At 41.7% G+C, this 19,483-nt stretch overlaps 1 protein-coding gene across 1 annotated transcript in view; it reads right to left on the reverse strand.

The window, feature by feature from the left end:
• LOC110541929 (mucin-16-like) overlaps positions 1 to 19,483 on the reverse strand; it is a 168,454-nt gene that overhangs the window by 120,139 nt on the left and 28,832 nt on the right. The window contains exons 3-11 of the mRNA XM_060382911.1: positions 13,407 to 13,531; positions 13,256 to 13,323; positions 11,147 to 11,319; positions 9,927 to 9,965; positions 9,646 to 9,708; positions 6,478 to 6,602; positions 6,200 to 6,267; positions 3,763 to 3,935; positions 3,625 to 3,660 (exon numbers count right to left, since the gene is read on the reverse strand). Coding sequence (XP_060238894.1) covers positions 3,625 to 3,660; positions 3,763 to 3,935; positions 6,200 to 6,267; positions 6,478 to 6,602; positions 9,646 to 9,708; positions 9,927 to 9,965; positions 11,147 to 11,319; positions 13,256 to 13,323; positions 13,407 to 13,531 — 870 coding nt within the window. The remainder of the gene's footprint in view (positions 1 to 3,624; positions 3,661 to 3,762; positions 3,936 to 6,199; positions 6,268 to 6,477; positions 6,603 to 9,645; positions 9,709 to 9,926; positions 9,966 to 11,146; positions 11,320 to 13,255; positions 13,324 to 13,406; positions 13,532 to 19,483) is intronic.

A 19,483-nucleotide genomic window follows, 5' to 3' on the forward strand; every position in this document is an offset into this window, starting at 1 on the left:
ATGTACAGATTTAAGATGGAAAGATCTCCCATGCTCATGGCATGGCAGGATTAATATAGTAAAAATGGCCATCTTGCCAAAAGCAATCTACAGATTCAATACAATTCCCATCAAATTACCACCACAATTCTTTACAGACCTTGAAAGAAAAATTTTCACCTTCATATGGAACAACAAGAAACCCAGAATTGCTAAATCAATTCTCTACAGTAAAAGATCTTCAGGAGGTATCTCCATCCCTGATCTCAAACTGTACTATAGAGCATCAATACTAAAAACTGCATGGTACTGGCATGGAAACAGACTGGTGGATCAATGGAATCGAATAGAAGACCCTGACATGAATCCACACACTTATGGACACATGATTTTTTGACAAATATGCCAAATCCATTCAATGGAAAAGAGATAGCATCTTCAACAAATAGTGCTGGTCTAACTGGAAGTCTACATGTAGAAAAATGCAAATAGATCCATACTTATCACCCTGCACAAAACTAAAGTCCAAGTGGATCAAAGACCTCAACATAAATCCAGACACACTAAACCACTTAGAAGAAAAAGTGGGGAATACCCTTGAAATCATTGGCACAGGAGACAACTTACTGAACAGAACACCAACAGAGCACAGCACAGGCTCTAAGAGCAACAATCAATAAATGGGACTTCATGAAACTGAAAAGCTTCTGTAAAGCAAAGGACACTGTCCTCAGAACAAAACGACAGCCTGCAGATTGGGAAAGGTTCTTCACCAACCCTATATCTGACAGAGGGCTAATATCCAGTATATATAAAGAACTAAAGAAGTTGAACAGCAAAAAATCAAGTAAACCAATTAAAAAATGGGGTACAGAGCTAAACAGAGAACTCTCTGCAGAGGAATATTGAATGGCAGAGAAACACTTAAAGAAATGCTCAACCTCATTAGCCATCAGGAAAATGCAAATCAAAGCGACGCTAAGATTTCACCTTACACCCATCAGAATGGTTAAGATCAAAAACTCAAGGGACAACACATGCTGGAAAGGTTGTGGAGAAAGGGGAACCCTCCTCCACTGCTGGTGGGAATGCAAACTTGTACAACCAATCTGGAAAGCAATCTAGTGCTTTCTCAGACAAATAGGAATAGTGCTTCCCCAAGATCCAGCTATACCACTCCTAGGCATATATCCAAAAGGGGCTCAAGTACACAATAGGGACATTTGCTCAACCATGTTTGGTTTTTTTCCCCATTTTTTTGAATTTTATTTTTTTCTTATCAGTTACATTTTATTAACTCTGTATCCCAGCTGTGTCCCGATCCCTCATTCCCTCCCAGTCCCTCCCTCCCTCCCTCATCTCCACCATGCCCCTTTCCAAGTCCACAGATAGGGGGGGACCTCCTCCCTATTCATCTGATCCTGTTTTATCAGGTATCTTCAGGACTGGCTGCAAAGCCCTCCTCTGTGGCCTAATAGGACTGCTCCTCCCTTGGGGGGTGGGGAGGCCAAAGAGCCAGTCATTGAGTTCCTGTTAGAAATAGTCCTTGTTCCCCTCACTTTGGGAAACCAATTGGTTACTGAGCTACCACAGGCTACATCTGAGCAGAGGTTCTAGGTTATATCCATACATGGTCCTTGGTTGAATGTCAGTCTCAGAAAAGACCCTATGCCCAGATATATTTGGTCCTTGTGGAGCTCCTATCCTTTCCCCATCAGACTAACTCTCCTTCTTTCTTATGATACCCTGTACTCTGCCAAAGGTTTGGTCATGAGTCTTTGCTTTGAAAACACTGCTAGTTAGAGTCTTGCAGATGCGCTCAGTAGACTCCTGTCATAAGTTCAATGCACATTCCATCTGTCTTTCTAAACGAGGATTGATCATCTTACCCCATGTCTGCTCTCTTGATTATCTTTTTTAGGTGTATAGATTTCATTATGTTTATCATATCTTATAGGTCTATATAAGTGAGTATATACCGTGTTTGTCTTTCTCCTTCTGGGATATTTCACTCAGAATGATCTTTTCTAGATCCCACCATTTGCCTGCAAATTTCATGATTTCCTCCTTTTTGATTGCTGAGTAGTATTCCATTGTGTAAAAATACCACAATTTCTGTACCCATTCCTCCATTGATGGACATCTGGGTTGTTTCCAGGTTCTGGCTATTACAAATAAAGCTGCTATAAACATGGTTGAGCAAGTATCCCTTTGTGTACTTGAGCAAACTTTGGGTATATACCTAGCAGTGGTATAGCTGGGTCTTGAGGAAGCACTATTCCTAATTTCAACCATGTTTGTAGCAGCCTTATTTGTAATAGACAGAAGCTGGAAACAGCCCAGGTGCCCTTCAATGGAGGAATGGATGCACAAATTGTGGTATATCTACACAATGGAATATTACTCAGCAATAAAAAACAAGGAAATAATGAAATTTGCAGGTAAATGTTGGGATCTGGAAAAGATCATCCTGAGTGAGTTGTCCCAGAAGCAGAAAGATGCACATGGTATATATTTACTCATATAGACATATAATATAGGATTTCATGAGATTTGAGAATGGCTTAGGACATTGGGTCTGACATCTAAGGAATTCTCAGGGAAATTGAAACTCCCTTGTGAGATCCATCAAGAGTCAGTCTTAGGCTGTTTTGGGATGTGTCACCGGCCCAGTCCAACCCTCCTTTTGCCTGCTGCAATTTAAGAACATGCTTTGAAAGAGCATTTTTACCTGTGGGGCTGGAGACAGGGGTTGTCATCCTGCTGGAAACGGTGGTCACCACAGAAGCTGAAGAATAGAGTGAAAAATTCCTTCATTTTGAAAGGATGGGAGTATGCATGTCTGAAACTTTCATCTTCGTGCTCATGTGTGCACATGCAAGGCTTTGTGTATGGAAGCCAGAAGACAACAGCTGATGTCCTTTTTATGAATTATTTTGTTTCATGTGTGTACTATGACTGTTTTTCCTACATGTGTTTCTATGTAGTATGTCATGCCAAGTTCTCATGGAGGCTAAAAAAAGAGCATCTTGTTCTTTGAACTGTAGTTATAGAAGGTTGTAAGCCATCATGAGGGCAGCGGGAATAGAACCCAGGTGCTCTAGAAGACCAGCTAATGCTCTTAAGGTCCAACCCATCTCTCTGGTCCCTCTGGCATTGTTCTTCCTCAAGCACTGTCCACTTTGTGTTTTATGCCCAAAGTCTATATGTCCAGCTGGGCAGTAACATTGGTCAGCTTGCTCAGTGCCCAGTACACCCACTTAATGTCCTTCTGAGGACCCATGAATCCCCAAGTCAGTTATGGTGGCTGACTAGAAAACCCAAAGTCTCCTCATGTGTACCCCTTCTAGAGTGAGGATTACAAACAAACAAACAAACAGACAAGCAAGAAACAAAAAACATGTATGACGATGCCCGGCTTTTTATGTAGCTCCTATGGATCAAACTCCATTCCCAGGGCAAGCACCTTACTGAGCTATAACTACAGCCTGACTTAAGGCTTTTTAGGACATACATTTTGGTGCACTTGTAGTTGGAGAGGGGCTTCAGGGATGAAAAGCAGAAGATGGGGTTTTGTTTCTTTTTCTTTTGTGGGGGCTGGGCCTTACAGCATAGGAGAGACTTAGTGAGCTTCAGAATACTCACTTGTAGATGAGATGGAGAGGATCTGATGTGTATAACCTGAAGAGATAATGAAAGAGTGAGAAGAAAGTAGGGTGAAGAAGTGGAGGCTGGGAGGGGAAATGTATGCTCTGCACTGAAGCACAGAGGGCCACGGCTCACCATTGATGTAAAGGCTGTTCTTGTCTAAGGTGTAAGGGCCCAGCTGAGTGATATCTTGGGTCAGCTTGCTCAGTTCCCAGAATACCCGTTCATTGTCTATTCCAGCTCCAGTCGGGTCTGGATGGTGAGTGCAGATGGCATCTACCCCTGTGGCTGCTCCATCTTTCTCAGGCCTGAGAAAGACAGTTGAGAAGAATGATGATAAAGTGATTGCCTAGACAGGACTCTCAAAGGATGGAGGGTGACACAAATCCACCCACAAAATCTTTGACCCAAGATTTGTTTTATGTATATATGTACAGGGTTAAAGATGGAGCAGAGAATGGGAGGGGAGGAGGCAGGGACTTATGGGGGATACAAAGTGAATAAAGTGTAATTTAAAAAATAAAAACATATACACACAAAAGAAAAAAAAAGCAATTGTAGAATTATCTTTGATTAACATTGTTTAAAACTGATATAGAAACTGATATACCTATAGGTCTTCTAGAAATCAATATTAACAATCAAGTTTCTATAACCCAGTTTATGCAATTCCTGCCACTGAATATTTATTAAGCCTGAATTAAAACAATATTGAAGCCTAAAAAAAAAAAAAAAGATGAAGCACAGATTGAGGGAATGGCCAACCAATGACTGGCCCAAATTGAGTCTCACCCCACAGGAGAGAGCCAACACCCCTGTCACTATCTGTGATACTCTGCTATGCTTGTAGACAGAAGCCTAGCATAACTGTCTTCTCAGAGGCTTCATCCAGCAGCTGATGGAAACAGATGCAGAGACCCACAGTCAAACAGTAGAACAAACTTGGGGAGTCTTGTGGAAGAGTAATAGGAATGATTGAGGAACCAGAGGAGTCAAGACCACTACAAGAAGACCTACAGAGCCAACTAACCTGGGCCCATGGAGCTCATAGAGACTAAAGCACCAATCTAAGAGTATTCATGGGATGGACCTAGAGGCCATACAAATATTGAAGAGATATGCAGCTTGGTAAACATACTGACCCCTAACAATTGGCGTAGTTGCTATCGCTGACTCAGTTGCCTGTGTTTAGATTCTTTTCACCTAGCTGGACTTTCTTGTCTGGCCTTGGTGAGAGAGAATTAATTTTGTCCTGCTGCAACTTGATGTGTCACGGTTAATTTGGTATCCATGATTGGGGGATGTCTTTTTACTGATGAGAGGGGAGCATGAGGGAGAGGGTTTGAGGCTGAGACTGGCAGTTGAGGTTTTAGGGGGACTGTAATCAGGATATAAAGTTAATAAATGAATTAATTAATGGATAAAAGACTTTCAATAGTTAAAAAGTGAATAATGAAAATAAGAAGCTGAATATAATCTGGGTTTTTATATAATGTTTAAGTACAAAGGACATTCAGATATGGTAATAAATGCTGAAAAATAAAGAAAAAAACTGAGCAATCAGGACAGAGAGAGAGAGAGAGAGGTAGTCTAGAAAGCATTTTAGGATGATGGGGCAGGAGAGGAAGGAAGAGCAGTGGTGGGACGTGTGACAGACTACTATAGAGTTTTACATCAGTCTTTGGTTCTCTGAGTGTACTGACTTCTAGCACTCTGTGAACCTGAGCAGACAGAGTAAAGATTTTGTTTTTCTATTGAATGCAAGACACTCATCTACATTCTCATGAGTGAGGAAGAGACAGTTCATATTTAAGACAGATGTGGGTTTTGGAAGCAAAGCAAAGGAAACACATTAAAGCCATGCTTGTTAGCTTTCACTGTCTACGTGAATCACCAACACAGAGAGTTTCACTGAGGGGTTATCCACATTGGGTCCACCTGTGGGGAAAGATCTTAATGAAGGTAATTAATACAGACATACCTAGCCCACTGTAGTCAGCACTGAACCCTAGGCAGGGGATCCTGGACTGTGTAAAAAGGGAGAATTAAGCTGACAAGTGAGAGAGTATTCCTGCTCTCATTTCTCTCTTCTCTTGGCTGTGGCTGAAATGTGACTGTCTCAATCAATGATTAGCTGTGACTTCCCAGAAAATAATTATGAACTATCACTTGAAATTTAGACCTAAAATAAACCACTTTCCCCCTACTTTGACTTTATTCAGGTTATTTTTATCACAGTGATGGAAGTGATACTATAACATACAGTAAAAGAATTTCTAGGGACAGAATTCAAAGCTCCAAGGAAGTTCCCCTTTATTCCACTATGAGGGAATGAAGGTGGGAGTTCAGAGTGGATGAACAAGAAAAGTTCAACAGCCTAATGATGGTCTTCAGGCTTTGGGGGTCACTGAAGTGGAGCTTATATGACTAGGGGACACATTGGCTGCTGCATCCAGTGCTTCCTGATTTACCCACATGGGCAAAGTACTGACAGGACAAAAGGAAGGAGGCCAAGCACACTTTGAGTCTGGGACACCCTGAGGATCTCTGGATGGTTCTTGTTAGGACTTACCTGAGCAAGGCCAGTCTGCAGTCAGAATATAGGAGGCTGATACTGGTTTTATTGAACAAAGGCCAAAGCTGTGGGGAAGAGAAGGCTGTCAATACAAGAACTGAGGGAACAGTTCTAGAGACTGTCTTTGAGAGGTTTGGAGCTAGCCTCTCTATACAATGCTGGAATGTGTGGAGCAAGGTTGAGGTAGGCGTGGCCTTCTTGCAGGGTGTGGCCCAAGCTGATAGGTGAGGCTTACCTCTGAGGGGAATTCTGCATCTACTGCACAGAGCCCTTACCAGTCTTTGTAGGATTCTCTCAGTGGCATTGAACTTCCAGGACCCATGGTGACTCATGCCCTCCTCATACTTGAGGTTAGTGATGGTGAAGTTGATGGTGAAAGGCACTAGAGGAGAGACTGGCACTACAGTAGGGGTAGGAGAAAGATATTCTGAGAGGCTGGTTTCTCTGTAAACTTGGGCATCTACCAGCACTGCAGTGTCTTCCCCCAAACAACCCATCTTTCCCAGGGAAGACAGTGAGTAGATCAAGCACCATTTGTCATGTTCTGGGCATGATTGGGATTTCTCTATGGGGTTTTACTACACCACAGTTCAGACACTAAACACATCAGACCCTGTGTTGGTAAAATTCACAGAAACATCTTTTTTGTTTGAGTATTCACTTAACACACTTGCTGTTCTGCAACCCATGTACTTATTGATTTTTTTTTAAATAAAGGTATAGGATTTCGGTTATGTGATATAAATTAGGAAAGTCATTTGCCTGATGAGCTGAGTTTGATACCCATGACACATACAGTAGAAATAAAGAACCAATTCTTTTTGGGCTGTCCTCTGATCTCAACACTCATGATTCAAGCACATGCATTTCTGTGTGTACACACCACAAATAAAAATAATTTAAAAATATGTTCAAAGGCAGAGAGTGGGCTAGGGAGATAGTTTAATCACTAAAGTCAAAAATCAGTGCCAGGGCATGATCCCAAATCTATCCAAAAAAGGCTAGATTGCTGTGGTACACAGTTCTGAATCAGTGTTGGGGAGGTGGTATCAGGTGTATTTCTATGGTTCACTTACAATGGCTTCTCCAACTTAGGGAGGTCAAGCCTAGCTAGACATCTTGTCTCAAAATGAACTGTTCATGATGCACAAAAATAATACCTAAGTTTGGCCTTTAGCATCCACTGTCATATGTCCATACATATAAGCCATCCTGCTCTGCCCTGTGTATGCGTGTATGCTCTCTCTCTCTCTCTCTCTCTCTCTCTCTCTCTCTCTCTCTCTCTCTCTCTCACACACACACACACACACACACACACACTAACACATGCACACAAGAGAGGAGAAAATTATCTGTAGAAATATGTATGTTACTTTGGGGTCATGTTTTGTTTTATATGCCTTTCTTAAATTAAAGATACAAATTTGGTGAGAAATGGCTTCAGGAAGATGATTTGATAGATCTGAGCCAAGGGTAAATTACATACTTATACAATCTCCAAATGGCAGAGCCTGAGTCAAACCAAGTTTTTGCAGCCCCAGCCTTTCCTCTTTTATGCCTTTTCAGAGACCATGATGAGGTCCATGTCATAGAGATTTCTCAATTTTCCAAAGTGTTCACTGATCAGTATACTCTGGAATTAGAAGGTCTTTGCTGGAATCCAGACGACACTGCTCTTCAGGCTCTACCCACCTCAAGCAGCTTCTTTCTTACAGTCATTGTAATGGAACTGTGTGTTTTTATGTTTCTACGTTAAGTGTTATTTATTTATTATTCATACAGTTTTCTGTCTCCATGTGTGCCTGCATACCAGATCTTACTATAAATGGTTGTGAGCCACCATGTGGTTGGCTGGAATTGAACTCAGGACCTTTAGAAGAACAGCCAGTGCTCTTAACCTCTGAGCTATCTCTCTAGCCCACTGTCTGTGAATCTGTAATCCCCTCAGGTTCTGTCATTTCAAGAGAGTATCAGGCATCACTCCAACCCCATTTCCAGGAGGTCTCTGAACTCAGGATGTCACATTCAAAACATTTAGAGCACTACTAGTGGTGACTCAACCCATATACTTGCTACACCTGAAACTCTATGTGCCCCTCCTGCTCACTTCCTCCACATCCTAAGAGCCACACATTCCTTCCTGGAAATGCAAGGTCCCTTCTTCCCTCACATTAGGCATCAGCCTGAATACAGGAAATCACCTCCCTTCTCTGAGATCTATATGAAAGGATCCTCACTCTGCCTTACATGCCTGATCTCCACTCAGAACCACCACAATGCTGTCTGTCCAGTAGAAGACTAGTACTAACTAGCCTTCTAAAAAGTCTCTTTTCCCAAGTCACCACCTGCCTCTGTGTTCCCCTTGAGCCTCCAACCCTTGCACATTCAATGATGTAAAACAAGAGAATATAATGAGATAAAGATGGTGTCTGCTCTTCCACAAACCTCAGGAAAGCCAATACAAGGTAAGAGAAGGGTGCTGATGGGATTCTACACCTCAGATGAAATAGAGCCAGTCCATGGTCCAGACCATCACACCACCTGGCGTTTCTCAGGTCTATGCTGTTCTCAGTTTTCTTCTGTTGAAAACTAAGGGGCTGTGGAGATGGCTCAGTCAGTCCAGTGATTGTCACAAAATAACGACCTGATTTCAGAATCTCAGTAAGTATGTAAAAAGCAGAGTGTGGTGTTACACTCTGTAACTGTGATCTCAGTACTGGAAAGACAGAGACAAGAGGCTCTTTGACACTTGTTGGCCAGATGATAGTCAAGCTGAACTGATAAGCAATAGTTTAGGTAGACATCAACACACACACACACACACACACACACACACACATACACACACACACACACACTCACACACACAACACCCAAGAACATGGAGAGCAATTAAGTAAGACATTAATCATTCATCTGTGGCATCTATGCATGCATGCACAAATATCTACACACAACACAGAACACACACACACTCACACACATACACACAAATTAAAGTACTTGAAAACCCTGAGCTTGGGTATATTAATGTAAAGTTTTCACTACTGAGCAACAAGTGGTGGGATTAAAGAGTGACCACTTCAGTCTTAGTGTGAAGTTTTAAATAAATATATCATTTGGAAGTTGAGGAAACTGAGGCCCTGAGAGAATAAATGAGTTGTCCAAGATTAATAGCACTGGAGATTTGAGGGTCATTTATCTCCTGCCTATGAAAAATTCAGACCAATAAGCACCCATTAACATTCTGAGTTACTTTTTTTTTTGAGACATGTTTCTCTGTGTAGCCTTGGTCTCCTGGTATCCTGGCTGTCCTTATATTTATAGCAATCCCCCTGGCTTTTGCCTCCCTAAGTGCTGGGAATAAAGGTGTGTGTCTCCCTGCCTGGCTCATTCTGAGTTGTCTTCATCATCTCCAAAGTCCTGTCTTTCAGGTGACCTACCTGTTGTGTGGATGGGTGGTGTGGTGGAGGTCTCTGTGTAAGACACAAAGGATGTCACAGGAGCTGAGAAGAAAAGGATTGGAGTAAAAAATGGCATTAGAAGTAGCACATGAAAGTCGCCAGAGAGCATCTTTGCTTCCCAAATTGGGACATAGTGGGTGTGAGCCTCCAGCTTTTAATTTATTTTTCTCTTTCATGACCTTGGACTCAATAGGTAGATAGATCAGCTGCTGTTCCCATAGGGTATGAGGAATCCATCCATCAGGCTTTTAAGTACTCACTGTGGGGAGTCGAAGCCGAGGTTGTTTTATGTGAAAAACCTGCAATGAAAAGAGGAGAAAATCAGGATGCAGGGACAGAAATGTTTAATACATAGCTGACACCCATCAGTCCTTTCTCCAGCTGAGACTTCAAATCTACACAATGCAACACCTAAAGTCTTGGTGTCATCAAGAGAACCATCTCTGTTCTCATGAATTTACAATTTACTTGGTAAAACAAATACATGCCAGTTTCTACCACATTCACTTATAAACTGTTGTTTCCAAGTCCATCGGGGACTTTGTGGCATGGATGGGGAGGGAAATGATAGATCCAACTTTGGGTTGAGATGGAATCTTTGTTTTGTTTCAGATAGAGTCTTATTCTGCAGCTGAGGCTGGCCTTGAATTCTCTATGTAATCCAGGATGAGCACAAACTCAAACAAAACCTTCCATCTAATCTTTGAAGTGTTATGATTGTGAACAGAGGCTACCACACCTGAGAAATGCTTCTCCAATTTCTTCTGGTTTTTTTTCTCCTTCTCTTTCCTTCTCTGTTCTTTACCTTCTCTTATCTTCCTTAATGCACTAATAATCAAACCAAGACTCCTGAACATACAAGACAAACTCAGGGATTACAGTCGTGAGCCACCACTCCTGGTGAATTCAAGTTTCGCATGAAAGCTTATGATGGAACTAAGGCTCAGAGAATATGGCGAGATGCATAGCAAGAATGATAGTAACATTTTTGTTCCTCAGATATATGAGATACACACATATGAGGAAATACTGCTAAGCCCAACACTTACGAGAGGTTGAAGCAGGAGAGTTACCAGTTTAAGAACAGACCAGGCAGGTTGCATTGTTAGCTCTAGGCCAGCTTCAGATAGATAAGCATAATGTATCTCAAATGAAAAAAAACCAATACACATAACAACAAACACCCTTAGATTGGAACCACTATTGAACCACCATTGGCTTCTGCCAGAGATGGTCCTTGATGTGGTAGAAGAAGGCTTTTGTAGGATACACAGGTGTTCAGATAATGCCTTCATAATGCAGTGATGCAGAGAAAAGAGAAGGACTTGGTTACTCCAAGGTTGATGTGTGCTGTTCAGTCACTTGGTGGTTCCGCAGATTTAGGATTGTGTATAGGAAGGGTCCTGTGATTAAGCAGAAAGCCCACTTCTCTTAGAGTAGCATTCTCTGCTTCAGCTTTTGGTTCCACAAGGTTGCTCACCATTGATGTACAGACTGTCCTTTTCTAAAGTGAAGGATCCCAGCTGGGTGACACCATGGGTGTTCTGGCTCAGTTCCCAGTACAGCTTCTCTCTGTCCAGCTGAAAGCCCATGGGAGCAGAGTGGTGAGTGCAGACAGCATCCACTCCAGTGGCTGTTCCATCTTTCTCAGGCCTAGCAAGAAAAAGTGACAAAGATGATGAAATGAAGATTCTAAGGTTGAGGTTCAGAAAATTTTCATTGAGGGAGAAGAGATGTGGGGCTACTGATGAATTAATGTCCTTCGTGGCAGAAGAAGACAATGAATTAGAGAGTGAATAAGCGAACTAATGTCTTTGAAAAAAGGACATAGACCCTAAACATGTCAGTATTTATGCTATACTGTATATGACATCTATAACATGACCGCAAATGCCCTAAAAATAGAAATGTAACAACGGGGTTGAAAAAAGGAATCTGCAAATAAGGTAAAAATTTCAACTGGCTTAAGTTTATTGGTTGATACAGATATATTTCTTCATAGCACTGTGGCTTATTTTTATGCATGAAATGAGTCACCATTTTCAGACCTATAATGGCCAATTTTAAATGTAAATGTGACACAAACTGGAGTTAGCTAGGAAAAGTCTTTTTTCTCTCTTTCTTTTTATTAGTTATAGTTTATTCACTTTGTACCCCTCCCATAGCTCCCTCTCTTCTCCCCGCTCCTCCCATCCTACCTCTCCCTTCTCCACCCAGGGCCCTTCCCAAGTGCATGATAGGAGAGGTCTTCCTCTCCTTGCTTCTGATCCTAGTCTATCAGATCTCATCAGGAGTGGCTGCACTGTCTTCCTCTGTGGCTTGGTGAGGCTACTCCCCTCTTAGGAGGAGGTGATCAAAAAGCCAGCCACTCAGTTCATGTCAGAGACAATCCCTCTTCCCATTACTATGGAACCCACTTGGGACACTGAACTGCCATGGGCTACATCTGTGCAGGGGTTCTAGGTTATCTCCATGAATGGTCCTTGGTGGAGTATCAGTCTCAGAAAAGACCTCTGTGCCCAGACTTTTTGGTTCTGTTGCTCTCCTTATAGAGTTCCCATCCTTTCTAGGTCTTAGTATCTCCCCCTTCTTTCATAAGATTCCCTGCACTCTGCCCAAGGTTTGACTATTAGTCACAGCATCTGCTTTGATACCATGCAGGGTAGAGCCTTTCAGAGGCCCTCTGTGATAGGTTCCTATCCTGTCCCCTGTTTTCTCCCTCTTCTGATGTCCACCCTCTTTGCCTTTCTGAATGGGGATTGAGCATCTTAGCGAGAGTCCTCTTTCTTGATTAGTTTCTTTAGGTGTACAGATTTTAGTATGTTTATCCTATATTATATATCTAATATCCACTTATGAGTAAGTATATACCATGTATGTCTTTCTGCTTCTGGGATACCTCACTCAGAATGATCTTTTCCAGTTCCCACCATTTGCCAGCAGATTTCATTATTTTCTTGTTTTTTATTTCTGAGTAATAGTCCATTGTGTAGATGTACCACTATTTCTGTAACCATTCCTCAACTGAGGGGCATCAGCTAGGAAAAGTCTTAATGAGGAATTCTCTGGATAAGGTCAGTTTGTCAGCTAGTCTATGAAAATGCCTCTTGCCTGTTCATTGTTGTAGGAAGATTCAGACCATTGTGAATGGCACCAGTTCTGAGCCTGTAAAATGAAGGAAGTTCGCAAGCAGGCAGCAGGGAAATGGGTGCCTTAATTTTCTCTTACTCTTGAATATGACTAAGATGTGACCAGTTGTCTCAAGCCCTTTCCACTCTAAATGCTCCACATGGTGGACTGTACTCTAGAACTGTAGGCCAAATAGTTCCTTATGCATATTGCTTTTTTTGTCAGAGTATTTTATCATAGCAACAGAAATAAAATTATAAGAAAAATTAACTGGAAATGCTCAGTAGAATTACACATCATTGTCTCCTGAAAGAGAAAGGAGTCCACACTTCCTATTCTGAAAAGGAAAGGACTAGAGAGGAGTTGGTGTCCTCCTGCCCCTAACACTAGGAGCAGTGAGATAGGAGTCAGCCCCTGGTGATCTTCTGTATGCCCTCCATGTCTACTCTGGAGTTCTTACCTCAGAGAGATCAGTCTGCAGCCAGAATAAAAAGGCCCAATACTGCTCTTCCTGAACATGGGCTGGAGCTGTGGAAAAAAGAGAAGATGACCTTAAGAGCCAAAGCCTACAAGACTGAGATAACACAGAGGGAGTCAGAGAGAGTTCTGACCAGGCGATTCAAGATCCTCTCTGTGCTGTTGAATATTGCAGATCCTTGGGATCCCATGCCCTTCATATGGCGTAGGTTGGTTATGGTGAAATTGAGGGTGAAGGGTACCAGGGATGGAGGTGTACCTGTAACAAAAAAGAGAAGTGAGGAGTATACACTGTAACCTTGACTGGCTGTTATAGTCAAAGTGATGGCTACATATAGCTTCTGTGTAACCAGTCCTCAAGACCTTCTCATCTTTTAAAACTAAAACTCAATAATCAAACAGCAGGAATTGTCCTTCCCTAACCTGCAGCAACTTCTACTGGTCCTTTTTGTTTATGTGTATATTACTAGTATATAGCTCTGTTACGAGAAAGTTATACAGCATTTTTGTGAAGATATTCTCAGTATAATCTATGATCAATGCAAGAATTTCCTTTTTATTGGCTGTTAATATCCAACTGCATGGACACATTGTATTTTTGTTAGCCCACTAATCTGCTCACTACACCAGGGTCACTTAATATATTTCGACTGTTTATATAATGTATAAGACAGCATAGGTATGAGTTAATTACTCATTCATTTATTTACTTACTGGTGTGAAAATATAAGTATGCTGTATGTGTGTATTATATGTGCAAGGTGTGTGTGCAGATGCTTGTATCTAGAAACTCATGGAGGCTAGGAAAAGACTTTCTCCTATATCACTCTCTGACTTATTTCCTTGAGACAGGGTCTCACTGATTCTGGAGGTAGGCTTGCATCTAGCTAACCCCAAAGATCCTCCCATAATGCTGGGGATACAGTCCCATGTGCTTACACCTGACTTTCTATAGTAAATGCTTTTACCCAATAATACATTTCTCCAGACAAAGATATTTATTCTTGGAGCTAAAGTGATATATTCACTATGATACATTTTTATATCTCCTATAGCATAGGTTGTGTGTTTGTGCCCTGAACCTGCTTCAGGGCTTCAGTTTCACAGAATTTGTGATATAAATCAAGCCCTCTGTGCCAGATACCTATCATCTTATTAGAAACTATGTCTACATCTGGGGAAAAAGTCAAGAGAAAGGACAATAATCACAATCCTGTCTAAGATCTATAATACTTTTCTAATATTTAAATGGAATTCACATATGAACAGATACAGATTGCTTCATACATGAATTAAACTATTCAACCTATAAATAGGTAGTTTGAAGTAGGTAATAAATATTTGCAATATTAATAAATGAAATAGAAGTAAATTTCATAGAAGAAACAACAAGGAATAAGTTATGATGATGAGTGAAAAAAGCCATTGGCCATGTTTGAATGTAAATAAAGGACTATTAATATAAAGTAGTATGAGAAAGTCTTTCTGATCCATGAGATAAGGCTTGGAAATTGAGAAATCAGAGATAGTTGGTCTCCATAAACAGCTAATGTAAAGTAAATGCCCTGTGGTTGGACCAAGGCTATGGTACTAGGAGGGCAAACTAGTGTCTGTGGTGGCCCAAGCAATCAGAGTGCAGAACAGGCTGAATGGAGAACAGACACCATACAAAAGTAGTGTTGAGGTATCATAGATTGTAGAGATATGTTCCTTAGCTGTAGAGCTTGGAATAGGGGTTGTGGAAAATTTGGGTTGATGGAGCTTCTCTGGAGTACTTGGGGGATGTAATATTATTAAATTAACTCTATAAGAGATAAACATTTCACTTCTCTGGTGTTGACTCTAGGGAAGAAGAGGTCCTGAAAATATTGGGATATCACTGCTTTGATTACTCACTGGTGGTGGTAGAGGTCCAGTACCGATGGTTATACCCTGCGGACAGGAAAGAAAGGGTAATAATAAAGGACTGTTAGTAACCACAAAGAGCTGAAGAACAGGGTAGACATGGAAGTCAAAGTCATTATGAAATATTCTCATATTTAGATAGAAACAATAATGGCTGAATCTTACTTGTTCCTTATTATGTGCCTTGTCCTGAAGTTAATATTCATGATGAATATCATCTCCATTAATTTTAATAGAACAATATAATAAGGCTGGATGGTTCACTGGATAAAGGTACTTGCCACCAAGCCTGTCCATTTGCATTTACTACTTCAGACTCTCATGGAAGAAGGAGAGAACCGACTCCAACAGAATTGCTCTAACATCAACATGCATTTCACGACATATATGAACACACACACAAATAAATAAATACATGTGACTTTTATTTAACAATTCAGGGCAGGACACAGTTATTGATAATACAGCCTCACAGTAGTATGACTGCCTACACTGGGCCTGTCAACACCAACCATAGATTAAGGAAAGGCTCGTAGAGCCTTGATAAACTTTTGGTAGCTGATACTTTTAGGGGTAGGGATAGTCTTTACTTTCAGTTGTTTAACAGATGGTAAGCCCACTTTCCAATGGAAAGTCTCAAACTTGGGTGAAGCTGCACATATGGCCCTGGTTAAAATTAGTGGATCACAAAACAAACAAACAAACAAAAAAAAAACCCATGAATGTGGGAATGATATCTGTAAGGAGACAGTAGTAAGAAAAAGGGTAGGAGTGAGGTAAGAGAGAGTGTAGGGCTAGAGTAACCAGATCATTATAGCAATATATATATATATATATATATATTGAAACTAAAGTGATATTCACTATGATACATTTTTATATCTCCTATAGCATAGGTTGTACATATATCTCCATTCCTATAGCCTTGCCTATGCTAGGCAAGCTATCTGTCTCTGCCTCTGAACTTCACACCAGTAGGAAAAAGAGGAAAAAGAGGAGGCCAAGAAAAAAAAAAAACTTTCTTTGACTATTTTTCTAGAAGAGGACAACAAAAAATAAAAGATAAAAGGATGAGGTGGGGAAGAAGAAGGAGGGGGAATAAGAGAAGGAAGAGAAACAGGAGGAAGAGGAGGAGGAAAAGAAAGAGGAAGAGGAGGCCTGACTTCGACTTCTGTTTTGAATTTTCTGGAGGATTCAATGTGACCTGAAATTCTAAGACAGATAGACATTTTTCTTCCCTAAAATTGCTTTGATAAAGGCATTTAACAGTTACAAAAATAAAACCAGAACAATAATACAAGTGTGTGGACCTGAGGTCATATGCCTAGATCCCACAAAAAAGTTGGACATGTAGCCTGAGTGTCTCTAAACTCGGTGTCCTATGGTGAGATGGGGAACAGGGACAGGAGAATCTCCATTAGTTCTTGGGCCAGCTATCCTGAAATATATGGTGGTGAGCAATAAACAGACCATATCTCAAACAAGGAGAAGGCAAGGACTAACACCCAATGTTGTTTTTTGACTTCCACACATGTATTGTGGAACACAAATACCTATACTCATGTACACAAGCATGTACATACATCCGTAAGCATATACATATGCATATTGTTAAAGTCCTACAGACTGTAGGGCGTGGCTGCCATATGCTGCTCTTTACCTAGGGGTGGGGCTTCTCTCCCAGAGGCCCTTCCCTATGTAATCCAGGCATCTTGGTTCTGTAGCCCCCTTTTGCACTTTCTCCGCCTTTCTCCCCATTCCTGCTCTCTCTCACCACCCCAGAGTGTGCTTCCCTTCCTCCAACCCCCCTCGATGCTTCCGATAAACCTGCATGTACATAATATAGCTTCGTCTCGCCATTAGCTCAATCTGTTTTATTTAACAGATCGTCTGGTGCTGTGGCTCGAGGGGAAGTTGAGCCACACAAGCTGGACTTCATGGAGCCACTTCATGCCCCCACCTCCCTCTTCACCTGAGACAACTTTTGATTCAGTAAGTGCCCTGTCCCCCAGCTGTTGTCAGGAGGTACCAGGCGTCTCTTCCAGGGCTCATGAACCCCACCGCCCACCCCCTGGCCCTTCTGTGAAGACATTTTGAGGAGAGAGGAGTCCATCCGGAACAAAGCCAGGTCTGTGTTCCGAGGTAGTCTGACATTTCAGAGACTTCTGTTCATCACCAAAGATGCCAATTCCAGATTACTGATTTGGGACACCACTTTCAATAATCTTGGGATTCCAGCAAAGGCTGGGAAAATGGGTACTTCTGGCTCTAAAACTGATCATCAGACACCTCTTGGGTGTCTGCGGGAATTTTCCAAACTGTCTGTCCAGGTCTTTTGCAAAGTGTGCTTTCACCTCTCCCCCTCTTCCCCTTGCTGAGGCTGTGTCTGCACACTAGGCTCCAGGTTCTCCCTACCCCATCCTGATTCAACCCCACACCCAAGCGAGGTCTCAGCGGGTTGGAGACAGTGGCAGGCAGGGGCTGGGCTGGGTGGTGCAGCACCAGTGATCCAGTTTTGAATTTCCCTCTGTGGATCACTTAAAACAAGCCGCTGATCGCCCCGTTGGTTTAAGATAAGGGAGATTGGAGGTATGGCTTCCTGCCCACCTTTTAAGCTTTTGCTGTTGACTCTGTAATGATGCAGTGTGATTGGATCAGCAGGATTGCCAATTTGTGAATTGTATCTATGATTCAAAGTTTTGCTTTGATACTAGTTCAGAAATATATTTACAACACATTTGCATATATTTACATATTAAATATATTTAATTAAATAAATTTACATGTATTTAAATATGTTTACAGAAATATATGCTACAAAAACTGATTAAGCTTTACCTAGTCTCTTGTTTTGTTTTCAAGGTTAAGCCTAGGATGGGTAACTATACAATCAAAGCTTGTTTGGTTCAGCTGTACTTAATAGATCATGGTCCTCAAAATCTATCAGAAAATCTGCAGAATAGTACATTTAAAGGTACTATTTAAACCCAAGACCTCCAGGAACATTTGGGCACAATGACAGATGACTCTACCTGGATACTGTAATACTAGGCAGGACTGTCCCAACTGCTCTGCCGATAAGGCCCTGCCTGAACTGTGGACAAACAGGACAGACACCCGGAGAGATGACTGCCCCATTTTACTTAGAAAAAAATAAGGATGGTCATTCTCCCAAATTCCTCTTCCATGGAAAAGCCTCTGAGATTTGCTGGGCCCAGCACCCAAAGAGTGATGCTGCAATGCTGCCCTAGGACTTGTGCCCACAAGAGCCACTGACACCAAAGGAGCCTAATGGGAGGGCCATCTGGATAATGGATAAACCTCTGTCAATATACATAGGCCACTTGGACTATGCTTCCTGCTGTGGTTTATTCTCAGCTCTCTGATAGGTTTGAAGATCAGGTTAACAGCAGAAACCAAGGCTTCAGCTGTCCTCTCAAAAACATAGTTTATGTAAGGTCTGAGCTTCTGATGTGTTTGAGGGTCTTAGGAGGTGTTTTAAGGTTGGTGATAAGAAAGTAATTTCATGCATATAAAAACTCTTCCCCCCACTATGCTATTGTTTTTATATTCAGACTGTTCAGAGTTTTAACATTAATCAGATTTTAAAGTGTCTCCTGAGCCAATTTGTCTCTTTTTGAAAACTTAAAAAAATTCTTGTAAGCTTTAGGAGATCCACTGGAATCCACAGGTTCAGGTTCCAGACAAGTACTACCAATCAACAGCCTGTTTCCCAGCCTGCCTATTCCAGAGGTTGAGCTTCCTCTCCTGGTTTTGGGACTCCCCTCTCCCAAATACTAGGAACATGGGCCTAAAAGTCCATTGGCCTAAAAGTTAAACTCCTTAACTTTACCTTTTTCCCCTAACATGTATATGTTCCAGCATCCTGATTCCTCAAGAGCTGCATCCAGAACTCACGTGCTCTGGCCTAAGCCTCATAGACTGAATCAGCTGGACCTGCAGTTTTCTAGCTGCAGATTGTCTCATAGATCCTGAATAGCAAATGGAACAACCTGCTCTTGGGACTTGGCCAACATTCCAGCTTTTTGCCCTACCCCCAAAAATCAATGCTTCCAATGCCAGCCAGAAGTAGCCAGAAAAGATTCTTTGCCCATTATCCTTTTATTATCAACAAAGGCTGGAATGTTAAATATGGCTGCCATACCCTGTCCTCTACCTAGGGGTGGGGGCCTCTCTCCCAAAGGTCCTTCACTATATAATCCAGACATCTTAGTTCCATAGACCCCTTCCCACCCTTTCTCCCTCTTTTGCTCCCTTGCTGCGCTCTTTTCTCCATTCCCCGTGT

Source organism: Meriones unguiculatus, chromosome 1 (genome assembly GCF_030254825.1).
Source record: "Meriones unguiculatus strain TT.TT164.6M chromosome 1, Bangor_MerUng_6.1, whole genome shotgun sequence".
Lineage (NCBI taxonomy): Eukaryota > Metazoa > Chordata > Mammalia > Rodentia > Muridae > Meriones > Meriones unguiculatus.